The 16,046-nt window shown below is 37.7% G+C and overlaps 1 protein-coding gene across 5 annotated transcripts in view; it reads left to right on the top strand.

The window, feature by feature from the left end:
• The window catches only part of prdm2.L (PR domain containing 2, with ZNF domain L homeolog), a 77,568-nt gene extending 65,898 nt beyond the window's left edge, over positions 1 to 11,670 (top strand). For all 5 annotated transcript variants that reach the window (XM_018226084.2, XM_018226083.2, XM_018226085.2 and 2 more), the window contains 2 exons: positions 1,150 to 5,329; positions 10,198 to 11,670. In XM_018226084.2, coding sequence (XP_018081573.1) covers positions 1,150 to 5,329; positions 10,198 to 10,210 — 4,193 coding nt within the window. In that variant the 3' untranslated portion in view covers positions 10,211 to 11,670. The remainder of the gene's footprint in view (positions 1 to 1,149; positions 5,330 to 10,197) is intronic.
• Positions 11,671 to 16,046: the final 4,376 nt, after the last annotated feature.

Here is a 16,046-nt window from a genome sequence, read left to right as displayed (position 1 = left end):
AAGAGCTTACTGCAACAAAATGCATATTCAGGACATGCCTTATTTGTTTAACATGGATATATTGCCCCCAGACGTACGAACAAAATACATTTGTGATACTCAGGCTTGAGTGAAATACAGATGAGACCGGTATGGGACCTGTTATCCAGAATGCTCGGGACCTGGGGGTTTCCAGATAACAGATCTTTCTGTAGTTTGGATCATCTTACCTTAAGGGTTAGTTCACACAGGAGATTCAGCTGCGTTTTCAGAAGTCGTCCGTAACTGCCTCACGAGGAAACTTCGGGCGGCTTCGGATAAGGAAGCACCACGTGTGCTTTAGCGCAGGCGACTTTTCATTATAGTTCGGGGAGATTGTTGCCCAGAAGAAGAGGCCATTAGTCGCCAGGCAACAAAATCTCCCCGAATCTCCTTGTGTGAACTAACCCTAAGTCTACTAGAAAATCATTTAAACATTAAATAAACCCAATAGGCTGGTTTTGCTTCCAATATTAATTATATCTTAGTTTGGATCAAGTACAAAAAAATTGGATTATTTGGATAACATGGAGTCTTTCTGGAATTCAGAACTTTCTCGATAACTGGTTTCTGAATAACCAATCCCATACCTGTTTTACTTAGGGCTATGGCACACTGGGTGAGTTTGAGTATTTATGACCCTGTGCAATTTTCAGTTCAGCAGATGGGCAGTAAAACCATTGGATTTCCCTGTTTAAATAATTGCGTTGACCTTCCTGGTGCGGGTCCAGTGATTACCACTCAGAGATGCTCACTGATGAATTTCTGAGTGATATCACCGGAGTTGCAGGTACATGGCTGAGTTATAATTATATAATAATTATTGTCATTAAACTGTATAAAGAGGCAAATTGGAGCATGTTGTCAGCTGTCAAACTAGCAAATGATTTGATTTGCCCTGTGACCTGTAATCTGAAATTGTTGTGTGCCAAAATATTTGTGGAGAGACACCTCTAGAAAAAAAATCCCACTAGATAAATAGCAGTTGTTGTATATAGACACTTACTCATGCCATTTTGCTACTGAAGTATGCTTGGCTTCTAAATGTATTATACATTTGTTCATGCTTGCTTATTGCAGTTTGGAAAATTAAATCATTTCTAATGTTTTGCTTGTTTTATTTTTTGACAGTTCCCAATGAAGAGGATGTAAAGCCTCTGGGTTCCCCCATTCTTTCTCTTGAGCAGACTGCCGTGATCCAAGAAATGGTAAACCAGAATGTCCTTCCAGAGCAGATCTCAATATCGACCCATGAGGTTAGCATTACAGAAGAAGAAAGTGCTGTAACTGAACAGACAGATATTGATGACTCGCACAAAGACAGTTCCGAATCAGTGAATCTGGAGGAGGAAAATGGTGAAATGTTAGAAGAAATTAAAAGTACATCAGATGAAACTCCAGAGGGCTCCCCTAAAAAGAAACTAACTGCTAAAATACCAAAACCTAAAGATGATATCAATGGGGAATTAACAGCAGCATTTATGTATCCTTGCCAACACTGTGAGAGAAAATTCACTACTAAGCAAGGTCTTGAGCGCCATATGCATATCCATGTTTCAACTGTTAATCATGCATTTAAATGCAGATACTGTGGGAAAGCATTTGGTACTCAGATTAATCGTAGAAGACATGAGCGGCGCCATGAAGCTGGACCAAAAAGGAAAACTTTAATTGTATCAGGATCAAGTGAATTTGGTCAAAGTCAAAAACACATTATTGATTCCCTTAAAACGACTGAAGAAAATAACAGTACTAGAATTCATTGTAAAACAAATGAATCCGATGGGGATATGTCACAGTCTTTTCTTTCAGAAGAAAATTGCGAATCCAGAGAAATGCATCCCTGCAAATACTGTAAGAAAATATTTGGAACGCATACAAACATGCGTCGGCATCAGCGCAGGGTTCATGAGCGTCATCTTATTCCTAAGGGTGTAAGGCGAAAAGGAAGTCTGCTGGAAGACCCACAGTTGCAATCTGAACAGACACCTCCAGCTGAGAACATCTATGTTGCAAATACTGAAATTGAGGAGGATGGGGAAGCTGATGATGTGTACATTATGGATATCTCAAACAATATATCAGAAAACCTTACTTACTATATTGATGGCAGAATACAGTCAAATAGCACCAGTAGCAGTTGTGATGTGATAGAAGTTGAAACTAACTCAACAGATATTCTCGGACTTAATTGTTTACTTACACCTATTAAGGTGGAAGTTACTCAAAATATCAAGCAGTTGCAACCAGTTAGTGTGCCAGATAATCCACTTAATGACTCTGCTTGTTGTGGAAACAAGGAACCAAAAAAGAGAAGAACTATAAGCCCTCCTCTGTTGACAAAAATAAAGACTGAAGTTGAACTTGAGCCCATAACACCTTCTTGTTCTATTAGTATTCCTCTAAGTGTATCTGTGAGTGATAACCTGTCATTTCAAAAAGAAAAAAATGTCTACCTGTCTTCGAAGCTGAAACAGCTTCTTCAAATGCAAGATAGCAAGAAGTCTCAGGTTAGTCCCTCATTGTTGTCAGAGGTTTCTAAATCAGGGGCAGCCTTGTCAACAGTGTCGAACAGGTTTAAAAGGCGGACAACTTCTCCTCCCAGTTCTCCACAACACAGTCCAGGTTCTAAAGAATTTGTGAAACAAATAGATGGGAAAACAACATGGACTGAAGTGCAAGGCCCAAAAGTGCCAAAATTTGAAAGCCTCGACAGCTCTCCTGCCTGGAGTTTATCTGGCAAAGAGGAGAGAGACAATGATAGTCCATCTTGTTCTGAAGAATTGAAACCGTCTAAAGACTGGGTGTCAAATTCAGTATTTGGCAGTTCTTGCTTCCAGCAACCATTAGATTTATCGAGTGGAGTAAAACAAAAACCGGAAAGCCGAAGCCAGTCCCAAGTTCCTTGGGAATCTGTACTTGATCTTAGTGTAAATAGAAAGGCTGGCAGTGATTCTGATGCAAAGGAATTTAAAGGGAGTATTGGTATTAAAAAGAAAAAACCCACTACATGCATGCTGAAAAAGGTCCTATTAAATGAATATGATGGGATAGAAATTACAGGGGAAAATATTCAGCAATCAGAAAACATTCTACATCACTGCGAATCTGAAGATCAGAAACTGGTGTTGGAATTTGGTACTGGTTCAAGTGAAGAAATATCTCTTCCCCCTGATAATTCTTCACCTCCCCCAGCTGAAAACATGCATGTTGTTGTTAGTCAGTCACCACCTATTCTCACTTCATCAGAGGTACATCTAAGTCCTAATCCTCCTCCATATTTGACAGAAGTAACATCACCATTACTTTTAACTACTCTTCCTTCACTCCCAGATTCTTTATGCAGTGTCCCTCCTACGCCATCTTGCCCATCATCTATCTCAGCTAGTACACAATCACCACTGCCTATTCTTTCACCTACTGCATCACCATCCCCACCCCCTTCTCCTACTGATGATCCCTCAGTCTCTGCTTCACCTGGTCCTCCGACCCTCTCATCTTCATCTCCTACTTCATCATCTTCATCCTCTTCCTCCTCCTGTTCATCTCCTCCCCCTTTATCTGTAGTTTCATATCTTATGTCTCCAATAAATTCTGAAAATTCTGCAATTACATTTATTAAAGAAGAGAAGACTGAGGAAGATTTGATACAGGGCAATGAAAAAGAATCATGTAGTGACAGTTTCAATAAAAGTTTTGTCTGCAATGTATGTGAATTACCATTTGTCTCTATTAAAGACCTCGCCAAACATATTTTTGTGCATGCTGAAGACTGGCCCTTCAAATGTGAATTTTGTGTGCAACTTTTTAAAGATGTGCCAAATCTGTCTGAACACCGTCTTTTACTACATGGAGTTGGAAAGATTTTTGTTTGTTCTTTATGCAAAAAGGAATTTGCCTTCCTTTGTAACCTGCAGCAGCATCAGCAAGATTTGCATGCAGATAAAGAATACAGCCATCAAGAATTGGAAAGTGGAACTCTAAGACCACAAAACTATACAGATCCCTGTAAGGCAAATGCAATTCACAGTGAGAGGATGGACAATGATCCCATGACTCCAAATCCGGACGATGATGGGGATTTAAATGATTCATCCGAAGAACTATATACAAGCATAAAAATTATGGCATCAGGTGAAAAAACAAAAGATCATGATATCCGAATGGGTCTTAACCAGCACTACCCCAGCTTCAAGCCACCACCTTTTCAGTACCACCACAAAAATCCAATGGGTATTGGAGCAACTGCAACTAATTTCACTACTCACAATATTCCACAAACATTTACTACTGCTATCCGTTGCACTAAATGCGGAAAGAGCGTTGACAACATGCCTGAATTGCACAAACATATATTAGTATGTGCTTCTGCAAGTGACAAAAAGCGATATACCCCTAAAAAGAATCCAATTCCTTTGAGGCAGACTGTGCAATCTAAAAATGGGGTTGTCATTCTAGAGGCCTCGGATAAAAATACGTTTCACCATATAGGACAACCTAAAAAGCTTAACTTTACTATTGAGATTGGTAAATTATCTTCAAACAAACTTAAACTAAGTGCTTTTAAAAAGAAAAATCAGCTTGTTCATAAAGCAATATTGCAGAAAAATAAGGCTGCTAAACAAAAGACAGGTTTTAAAGCAAATATGGCTACAGATCCTGACTCTCATGTTTGCCCGTATTGTAACAGAGAGTTCACATATATCAGAAGTTTAAATAAGCATGCATCATTTAGCTGTCCAAAGAAGCCAGCCTCCCCTACTTCAAAAAAATATATTTCTAAGTCATCAAAAAAAGCATGTTCCTCTTTTTCATCTTCTACCAAGAAACATAAAGTCAGCAGCACTCGGAAAACGGCAGATGCAGAGATTAAAATGCAAAGCACAGAGACAAATTTGGGAAAAACTAGAGCAAGGAGCTTAGGGCCTACACCAGTTCAATTGCCTTCTATGCCTAACAAGCCCAAGCAAAGTCTGAAATATGCACCTCAGGTTAAATCCAAAAAACAGAATGTTATAAGGAACTCAAGTCCCATGAGAATAGTCAAAAATCATGCTCCTTATGAGGGAAAGAAAGCAAAAAAAGCAGCGTTGAATAATTTGACATCATCCATTGGCAAAGCACCAAAAAAACTGCATGTCCGAGTTCAGAAAAGTAAACTGCAAATTAAATCCACGGCTAAAAAGAAAAAAACGGACAAGGTTTATGTTAAATCAAGGAAAAGAATTGGTGGACCTATCACACGAAGCTCTCAACTAACTGCAGACCCAGTGGATAAGAGAGATGAAACACAGGGGAAGCCAGATTCTAGGTAATAAACTTGTTTATTTCTTTGCACAAATCTATTTGCCCAGATAACGTTTGTATGAATATTCTTGGTTTCTACAGTATGATTTGGTTTTAAAGGAATTGTTCAGTATAAAAATAAAAACTGGGTACATTTTCAATATACAGTAGTTAGTTTCCAAAAATGTAATCTATAAAGGCTGGAGTGAATCAATCAGTGACTTGGGGTGGGGGGCACATAGGTTATAAGGGCTGGAATCCACGGGCGTTTTTCATCGGATCGGCGCGCGGCGTCAAAATGCAGGTGGCAAGTCGGATGCAATTGCAGGCGTCAAAATATAATTGGACTCGGCAAAAAGTCGCAGGTACAAACTACATTACATAAGACACGACTGTCGGATGTGAACGCGAAAAGCAGTCTCTTCATCCAACAGTCTGTGTAGTTTTTACCTTCGCCTTTTCTTTGAGTCCAATTGTATTTTGACGCCTGTGATTGCATCCGACCTGTCGTGTGCATTTCGTCGCCGCATGCCGATCAAACAAAAAACTCCTGTAGAGCTCAGTAATAGTCTTTGATCCACGGAGCACCAAACCAGGTCGAAGATTAAAAGATTTCCATTTATTGAAGATTAGATAACATACATGATAGTAAACCACCAACAGTGCATCAAACGCAGTCCATGCTTAACGCGTTTCGTGGCTTCAACAACACTTCAGAAGTCCTGTAGAGCTCAGCCCTTACTGTTTGCATTTGAATCTGAGCTGAATGCTGAGGATCAATTGCAAACTCACTGAACAGTTATGTCCCATGTGCCCCCCCCTAAAGTCGCTGACTAACTAAGTTAGAGAGCTGAAAAGCGGGAAGTTGGGTTCTGTTAGACATCCCCTCACTCCAGACTTTGTAGGTTACATTTTTGGCTAACTATGTAAAAAACATTTTTTATTTTGCACAGGCTGCCTATCTACCCAGTTTTTATTTTTACACTGAACTGTTCATTTAAGGCGATATATATCACAAAGCTGAATGTACACGAATACAGTACATTGTAAATTATAGTCATACTTTTTAAACCAGAGCTTCGGAGTCTGAAGCAATTTTGGGTATCTGGAGTCGGAGTTGACAAAAATGTACCGACTCCGACTCATAATAACTTTATTATGTACAAGCACTAATCTTATCAATTTAAGAGTTGAAGTAATGAAGGAGCATATGGCAGAAGTAATTCTGTTTCTAAGAACAATACTTCAGTTGATTTTGGATTGTATTTAACAGCTTTTCTACAGATATATGCCAGGTTGAATTAAAGGGAAAACAAACCCCCCCACTAATAAAAAATCGCTACCCCCTACCCTACATAGCCTCCATCCCTGCTCCACCCCAGCCTAAATGTTAACTGCATGCGCAGTTGTCACAAACCAACTGCGCATACGCCTCTCACTTCCTGAAGAAGAGCGGAAGATGGTGCCAGTGAGCTCCACTGTGCTGACTGCAAGGAGAGTTAAGAAAAAATTAGGGGCAATTACAGGAGTTAACACCTAGGTTGGGTGGGAGCAGGGAGGGGGCTATGTAGGGTAGGGGCTAGCGATTTTTAATAGCCGGGGGTTTCGTTCTCCTTTAATAGATGTTGTTTTAGGTTTTCAAATTGTTTTTGTTTTTAAGTTTAATTTTTGAATTTGGTTTAGAATTGCTAAAGGATGCTGTTTATATTTTTGTTTTGGCAGTGATAAAATGCCTTGTTTGTTGTGTACTTAACATGGAAAATACAGTAGTATATTAAAGGAACCGTAACTCCAAAATGTTAAAAAGTTTAAAAGTAATTAACATATAATTTACTGTTAGGGCAGAGGCACGCTCAGATTCGGGGAGATTAAGTTGCCCGGTGATAAATCTCCTCTTCTTTGGGGCGACTAATCTCCTAAATCACTGGTGGGATGCCACTCGGAGCTCTTCATATCTCCAGAATCTGAGTGTGTGTCTCTGCCCTTAGCCTGCACTGGTAAAAGTCTGTTTGTACAGGTTATATAACATAACAGAAAAAAACACCATTGTATTGGCACCAGCAATTTGGCAGGTTTTAGGTGGCTATTCATCGATTTCAAGTTCTTAAAAGGCCAGTGCATGATAAATCTCGAAAATTGAATTGGAACAATTTGACAGTTTTGCCCATAAAATAATTCAAAAATTTGAATTAGAAATTCAAATTTTCACTTCGACCCTTGATAAATATGCCCTTATAGTTACAATTTTTGATATAGATATAAATGTGGCTGGTGGTATAAATCGGGTTGCATCTGATTTAGGGAGATAGTTTAGGTATCCAGGGGTGGTACTGATCTTTAGTCACCCTGTGACAGTGTAAGAAAATTACAACTAGAGGACACCATTTTAAAGGGCACCTATCCTACGCAAATAGTTTCCCTTGCTACAGGTGTGTGCTATGGGAGCACAAATAGTACATAACCACCCCCCACCCCCCCGGTAAGTTCTGGTATGGTTGGCCTTGTAGGGGCACACTCATACACATCAGCAAGTACACTAGCTCCCTCATTATGCATATGAGTAGGGCTGTGTGTATACTATTTTTATGATGGGTACCCTTTAACAAGTATCATTTGATTCCTGAAAACTTGTTTGCAATGCTGAGGTTGCAGGTTGCCGAGTTTCAATCTTACTCCTATTTCTAATACATGTATGGGATTTATTATCCGGAATGCTTGGGATCTGGGGTTTTCCAGATACAGGTATTTCTGTAATGAAGAGCACCACATCTTGAGCCTGCTGAAAACATTTAAAATAAGATTTTTTTTTTTGTCATTGAAATGAATTAAAGGGAATGTAAAGGCCAACAATCCCAATTTTACTTTAATGAAAAAGAAACCGATGTCCAATTTACTTTAATTAACAAATGTGTGCCATTTTTATAGGAAACCTGGCTGTATGCAGTGATATTTCCCCTTTGTTTAGTATTGGAGACTTCAGATGGTCCCTAGCTCTGCAGGAAAAGGATCATACTTTCAAACAGCAGGGGGGGAGCCCCGCCCACCTTGCTTCCCAGAACTCGCAGCTTTGTTTGTTTCCCTGTAGGGCAGCCAGTGACCGTGTAGTGATTCGTATCCGCAGCAGTCAGAGCAAGTAAATGAAGGGGGGAATTTCACTGCATACAGTCATGGTTTCTTATAAAAAAAAAACAGTACAGGTTAATTATCGGGGATATATTTATTTTTCAGTTAATAAAGTAAAAATGGGATTTTATTTTTGCCTTTAAATCCTCTGTTTCCAACTCCAGCTGCAGGGACAAATATCACGGAGCCAGATTTAAATGGATAAACTGGGATTCTATTTGGAGGATTATTTTTCTGCAGCCACTGGTTCTGCAGCGTTGGAAAAAGTTTGTATTAAACAATACAAATACTATAAAATCCACATTAGATTACATGACAACACAGGACTCAGTGCAGTCTGCCTATTCAGATTACTAATCAGTCTTGCTGTATTGGCTTCTGGCAGACTTGTGCTGTTTTAATAATTGATGACGATCCCTAAGCCTCCCAGACCACACTGAGCATGTCCACGGTCTTGGCCATGCAAAGATGTTCAACAAAGTTACAAGATGGTGACTCCCTGTGGTCAACTTTGAAAGCATAAATTATTTGTTTAATCTGGCATCTGGTGCAGTAAGTTCATGTTAAGTGTACATAATACAGCATTTCTAATATTATTCTAGTTTAGAATTCAGTTTCTCTTTAATGCTAGTTTTATGATGATCAAGTACAAGGTACTGCCTTATCGGAGAAATGGGGAATTGACCATAAATTAAGAATTGTTACATATGACCCATGGAGAAATGGCACAGTGCTTTCTTAAATATTCCTTTCTGGATATTGGATCCTGTATCGCACTCCTGTCCCATGCATTATAAAATACTGGAACTTCAGTATAACAATATGATTAAGTGTATGTCAGCCTTCAATTAGAGGCACATATGTTCTTTAACCTTTTTATTCAGGTCCAGCATATCTTTATTAAGATTTCTTCAGTGGAGCTTAAAGGAGTGGATAACCATTTTAGTACGTTATAGAATGGCTAATTCTAAGCAAGTTTTCGATTGGCCTTCACTTTTTGTTTTTCAGTGATTTGCCCCCTTCATCTGACTTTTTCCAACTTTCAAATTGGGGTCACTAAGCCCATCTAAAAAACAACTTCTAAGGCTACAAATGTATTCTTATTACTACCGGTACTTTTTATTACTCCTCTTTCTATTCAGGCCTCTACTATTCTTATTCCAGTTTCTTATTCAAATAAATGCATGGTTGCTAGGGTAATTTGTACCATATCAACCAGATTGCTGAAATTGCAAACTGGAGATCTGCTGAATAAAAAGCTAAATAACAAAAGATCACAGATAATAAAAAATGAAAGCCAATTGCAAATTGTTTCAGAATATCACTCTCTACATCATACTAAAAGTTTATTCAAAGGTGAACAGCCCCTTTAATTGCTATCACAGTAACATACATTAAGGTCCAATTAATGAGGTGACACTTAACTTTAAGTATGTTTGTGAGACATGGCATGAAACTGGGAAACTCGGGGACACACACACACACACACAGGGCAACACCACTCAATAAAAACATGCAAACTCCCTGCAGTATCAAACATTACCCTCTTAGAAGCCAGGAATGTTAACAACTGTGCCAACTATGCATTTGCTATCATTTGTGTATGTATTCTTCCTCCTTTAGACTGTTGTGCACCTTGAGAACTTTCACCCCTCCCTCCAAGCAAAAAAATACATTTATTATCAATAATAATGTTTTAAACATGCTGTTTTGCTGCAACTTGTTCAGTTATAGTAATTCTTGAAAATTATTTTGTTTCCTCTTTTTCAGGAACTTTCCTTAATTTCTGCATCCTTGTGTTTCTCTTTGTACTCCTGGGAATAACTGTTGCATATTGAAACGAAAGCACTACAAGAACAGCAAGAAAATGCAAATCAATCTACACCCAACCTTTGCAGTCATTTTTTTTATCACAAACGTGTAAAACTTCTAAAAAAAAAACAAAAAAAAAAAACAAAGTTCAACATCATCCGGCATGCTGGAATCAAGGCTGTTCATTCCAAATGGATTCTGAAATTTTCACTGAAATTTGTTACCATGAGTGTAACATTGAATGCAAACGACTGCCGCAAATGAGTTTATTATAAAGCAAGTAAAATGTGAATCGTGTCCTATGTAAATGTTTATGTGCATATTTTGGCAATTCAGGGTTTAAAAAAAAAAAAAAAAAAGCTGCATTTGACACAATTAAGTATTGCACCAAATCAGGACAAACATTTTACTGAAACCTGCACTTGCACCAAAAATGCAGACTTGAAAATATAAAATTTCAGCTGAGCTTTCCAGCAGTAAAGAGAAGACACAGGAATTACAGTTTAGATTTTACATCTGATTTTACAAGGTCCTAGTTTTTTTTTTTCTATCTTGCTCAGATTTAGAGGTGTAATGCTAATATATGTTAAATTTTACTCCGAAACCCCATGTCATAGGTAAGACCCCTTGCATTGGTCTTGTGAAAGCATTTATGTCCTGGAATTGATTTTGCTTACATAATGCACAATTTTTTTTTTTCCAAATATTTCTACTCCTTTATTTGCCTGTTTGCAATGCTACACAATGCCTAGGTTAGCAATGCATGGATAACCGCCTTTATTTATCCCTTTTATTTGTTACCAGTTTAAAGAGTAAATCTACCTCCTAGACTCTTGTTCAACACTTGTTTGGTAAATATGTGCCACTTTATTGCTTTCACTATCATTCCCATTTTGTTACATTTCTCTAACAGGGACTTTTATGTTCAGAACTTGTATAAAGCATTTGTATTAAGTAAAAACAAAAAAAACAAAAAATACAATATTTAAAATTTATTTAAGTTGTTTTGGACACGTCAGCTGTATTATATGATTTATTTGTCTAGCAGCTCAGCTATATCTTCGGGGGTGTACTGTTCTGGAGTTCGCTATTGTGTTGTTTTTTTTATGTTTTTGTTTAGTTGGCAAGTGATTTGGAAAAATATATACTATTGGAATAATTACAGTTTGCATATTTGACATAAAACAAGGTTGTCGTTGCTTTTAAACCTTTCAACATTGACAAATATATTTTACGTACAAGTATACAACTAAGATGTGGTTTATGCTATTTTTATTCTGGCATGAAATCTTGTGATTGTCAGATGTGTTTTAAAATAAGATTAATAAAAAAAAAAAAAAAAGACTTTTATGCTGTTTCAAGCACTTATGAATGGGGCTACCGTGATACCTTTTATATACTTGTAATCAATAAAAAAAACTTTAATAAAGACATTTTTGAAGTTTATTACTTATTAAAGAGCAGTAAGTAATTTGAGATGTATGCTTTTAGTAGACGGGTCCTAGATTTTAACTGTATGCATTTTAAAACGTAACACTGATGTAAAGTTACAAAACAAATTTCCTACTCTACGCTTCTTACGTGTACATATCTGCCAGTATCACGCATTGCAGTCTACAGAGTGGCGTTAGAGATCCAGAGATGTGAAATTCAGATGCGGTGTGTCCCCCAAACTAGATGTCACTTTGCAACAGCGCTAAGAGAAGCAGTCACTGGCAAACACCTGTAGAGTACAAACACATCCCATCATCATCGTTGGACCAGGTCGTCCATTGCCTACCCTCCACGCTGCCAAGGACCCCCCTGAACACAGAAACGGTAGGTGTATACACATTTACACACACATACAAGCACTTACAAATACACTACACATTTTACTTGTTAGCTTTTTCTTTTTTTTTTTTGTTGCTTTTCTGGCTTTTTTCTCTTGCAGATTTTTATATACACACACACACACACACACACACACACACACACACACACACACACACACACACACACACACACACACACACACACACACACACACACACACACACACACACACACACAGACACACATTGACACACACACAGACACACACACAGACACACACATTGACACACACACAGACACACACACACATTGATACACACACACACACACATTTATACACACACACACACACACATTTATACACACACACACATTTATACACACACACACACATTTATACAAGCACATACACACACTACATATTTTACGTGTTGGGTTTTTTTTTGCTTTTCTGGCTTTTTTTTTCTCTTGTACATATTTATACACTTTTTAGGACTGTACATACATGCATATACACGCACACAATTTTTTTTCCTGCAGTTTATCATTTTGCCTCTTGTTTTTTTCCCTAAGGGTCTGGCCCCACGAGCAGATTTGGGGAGATAAGTCGCCCCAGCGACAAATCTCCTCTTCTTCGAGGCGCCAATCCCTTCCGCCGGCTAAAATGGAAATCGTTTGGGGAATGCACATGCGGCGCTTCGTTTTCCAAAGTTGCCTCACGAGGAAACCGGGCAACTTCGGAAAACGAAGCGCCGCGTGTGCATTCCCCCAGACGATTTCCATTTCAGCTGATTCAGGCAATTTTCAGAGTGACTATTGGATCAATGTTCAGTGGACCCTTGGTATTCATATTTAGGTTGTTTTCCAATTGTATGTAAGAAATTGGGTGAGATAAATGCAGCAAATAGAAATATTTTTGTGATTTTCAGAAATGCCATAAAAAACGCTGCCTTTACAGTACCTTTGCAGTTTGGTAGTTTGGAGTAGAAAGACATAATTGCCCATTTTAGATTTGGCAGAATGTGTACTCTCCAAACATATATGGTTTTCAGGAGTCAACATAATTTTTTTTTTTGTAGCATTTACCAAACTTAAAACTGGCAGTGCGTTTTTAAATTAAGCTAAATTTAAGCCATAAAATAAGTATCCACAAGGTAGATTTTGGGGTCTTTACATGCCATGTACTTCGATAAGCCTATGTACATTGGGCATCAAACTTTTCAACTGACCCCTGGCATTCAAGTTTAGGGTGCCTAATGATATGTGGAAGTTAAGATGCTGCAAGTTGGAAGCTTTGAGGTAATTTTCGGAAATGTTAAAAAATGCCAAATTTAGCAAAGCTTTGCAGCTTGGTACTTTTTAGTAAACAGACATGAGTACCCATTTTGGATGCTGAGGAATGTGTACTCTCCAATATGTGGTTTTCTGGGGTGCACGTACTTTTTTTGTACATTTGCTCCTTAAAAAATGCTGTAAATGTGTTGATTTTACAGTATCTGGAATTATAGAACTGATAGCTCGTATGGAGTCTTCATTTTGGGACCCCTAATTGCACCATACTTGCATAAACCTATGCATATTGGGCATTAAACTGTTCAGCTGACCCCAGGTGTTCATATTTAGGGTGTTTTATCTGGTTACATAATGATATGTGGAAGATAAGATGCTACACAATGGAAGTTTTGAGGTGATTTTAGGAAATGTCATCAAAATGGTCAAATTAAGGAAAGCTTTGCAACTTGGTACTTTGGGGTAAAAAGGCTTGCTTGCATACTCAATTTAGATTTGGGGGAATATAGTGTTTTCTGGGTTGAATGTACTTTATAGTACTTTTGTCCCTCAAAAAATGCTGTAAATGTGTTGATTTTGCAATATCACGAATTATGGAACTGATGGCTCATATGGGGTGTCCTCGTTTTGGGGTCCGTATATGCCACATACTTGGGTAAACCAATAGAGATTTGGCCTCAAAGTGTTTAGTGAACCCCTGGCATTCATATTTAGGGTGTTTTATCTGGTACCTAATGATATGTGGAAGACGAGATGCTGCAAAGTGGAAATTTTGAGGGGCTTTTCGGAAATGTCATCAAAATCGTCACATTTAGGAAAGTTTTGCGATGTGGTACTTTGGAGTAGAAAGACATGCATACCCATTTTAGATTTGGGGGGAATGTGTACTTTCCAAAAAAAATAATGGTTTTCTGGGGTGAACATACTTCTTTTGTACCTTTGCCATCAAAAAATGGTGTAAATGTGTTGATTTTGCAGTACCTGGAATTACAGAACTGATAACTCGTATGGAGTGTCTTCACTTTGAAAAATTACCCCAAAGTATGTGGAATATATGGGTCCCAAAGATTTCACAAAAAAAATAACAAAGAAAGAATTGCAACTTGGTAGTTTGGAGTACATAGATCTATTTACCCATTTTGGATTTGTCAGAATCTGTTCTTTCCAGTAATGTGTAGTTTTTTGGGTAAACCTATTGTTAGTAGAATGTTTGACCTTGTTGCTGATATGTGTTTGTATTATGGGAAACATGATTTTTTTTTTCATTTTTAGACACTTAGAAGCCTATATCTTTTTACAGAAATGTATGTATATGTTTATTTGTATAGTGCCTTGATGGCAAATCCCTGTACAGCAGAACAATCAATTCTTAGAAACGGTCATTACAATAATAAGTACAAATAAGTATAACTACAATACACATAAGTATAGTTACAATACATGCAAGAATGAAGGTCACTGCCCTGTAGGGATTACAGCAGCCAGCCCATCATCAGAACAATGGAAGGTAACCAAATAACCGTTCCCTGGTAGATATAAGAACAGCACTCAATAGTAAAAACCCATGTCCCACTGAAGCTCTTTCATTTACACTAAGTAGGAAAAACAATAGCCTGTCAGAAAGCAGTTCCATAGTGCAGCACTGGCTCTTTCTGAAAGCACATGACCAGCCAAAATGACCTGAGATGGCGCCTATACACCAATATTGCAACTAAAAAAATATACTTGTGTTAGGAATGGAATTTTATATGGTAGAGTGAATTATTTGCAGTGTAAACAGTGTAATTTAGGAATAAAAACCACACCATAAAAACCATGACAGAATCCCTTTAAATTAACAGCCCTCTAATTCTATCTACCTTAGCTAAAGGTTAGTAGCAAAGTAATTTGGTGTTCCTTTGCAATCTTTTTTTTTTTTTTATAGATGAAACTTTTTATTATTTTCACAACATAAAATAACTATAAGACAAAAAAAAACAAAAACAAAAAACACGCCATATCTATTCAACGATATTCGGAACAATTTCCATGACAAGTATTTAAGCATTTAACATCGTATTGACTTGACATCCCAGTACCTTTGCAATCTTTAAAGGAACAGTAACGCCAAAAATTGTTGCCCTGCACTGGTAAAACTGATCTATTTGCTTCAGAAACACTACTATAGTTCATATAAACAAGCTGCTGTGGCGCAATGGCGGAAATTGAAAAACGGCTATATGGCACAGGTTAACTAATGGATAAAAGATAACACCATTAGACAGACAGAGCTTATTTGCTATCTGCTGTGTAACCTGAACCTTTTCTCCTTTGAATGGCTGCCCCTATTGCTACACAGCAGCTTATTTATATAAACAATAGTAGTGTTTCTGAAGCAAACACAGCAGTTTTACCAGTGCAGGGCAACACTGCATTATATTTTCATTACTTTAAAACACTTATTTTTTGACGTTACTGTTCCTTTAACGACATTAACAGCTTATACACAGAATTTAGAACAGAAATTAATATGTGGGACAGAACAATTTTAATCAGCAGTATTTGGTATCTTGCAGGTGTAACCAAGCACACTGAGGTATGGGGTGATTGGAAATTTGCAGGCAGTCTTCACTTGTAAGGTCTTACACACACGCACGGGCTGCAAGATCTCCATTATCATTTAGGTTGCATCTCATTGTTTTAATATTTAAATAGTTAAAACC

This window comes from Xenopus laevis, chromosome 7L (assembly GCF_017654675.1).
Source record: "Xenopus laevis strain J_2021 chromosome 7L, Xenopus_laevis_v10.1, whole genome shotgun sequence".
NCBI classification, from domain to species: domain Eukaryota; kingdom Metazoa; phylum Chordata; class Amphibia; order Anura; family Pipidae; genus Xenopus; species Xenopus laevis.
Note: the sequence above shows the minus strand (reverse complement) of the source record. Positions and strands in the feature narration are given on the sequence as shown.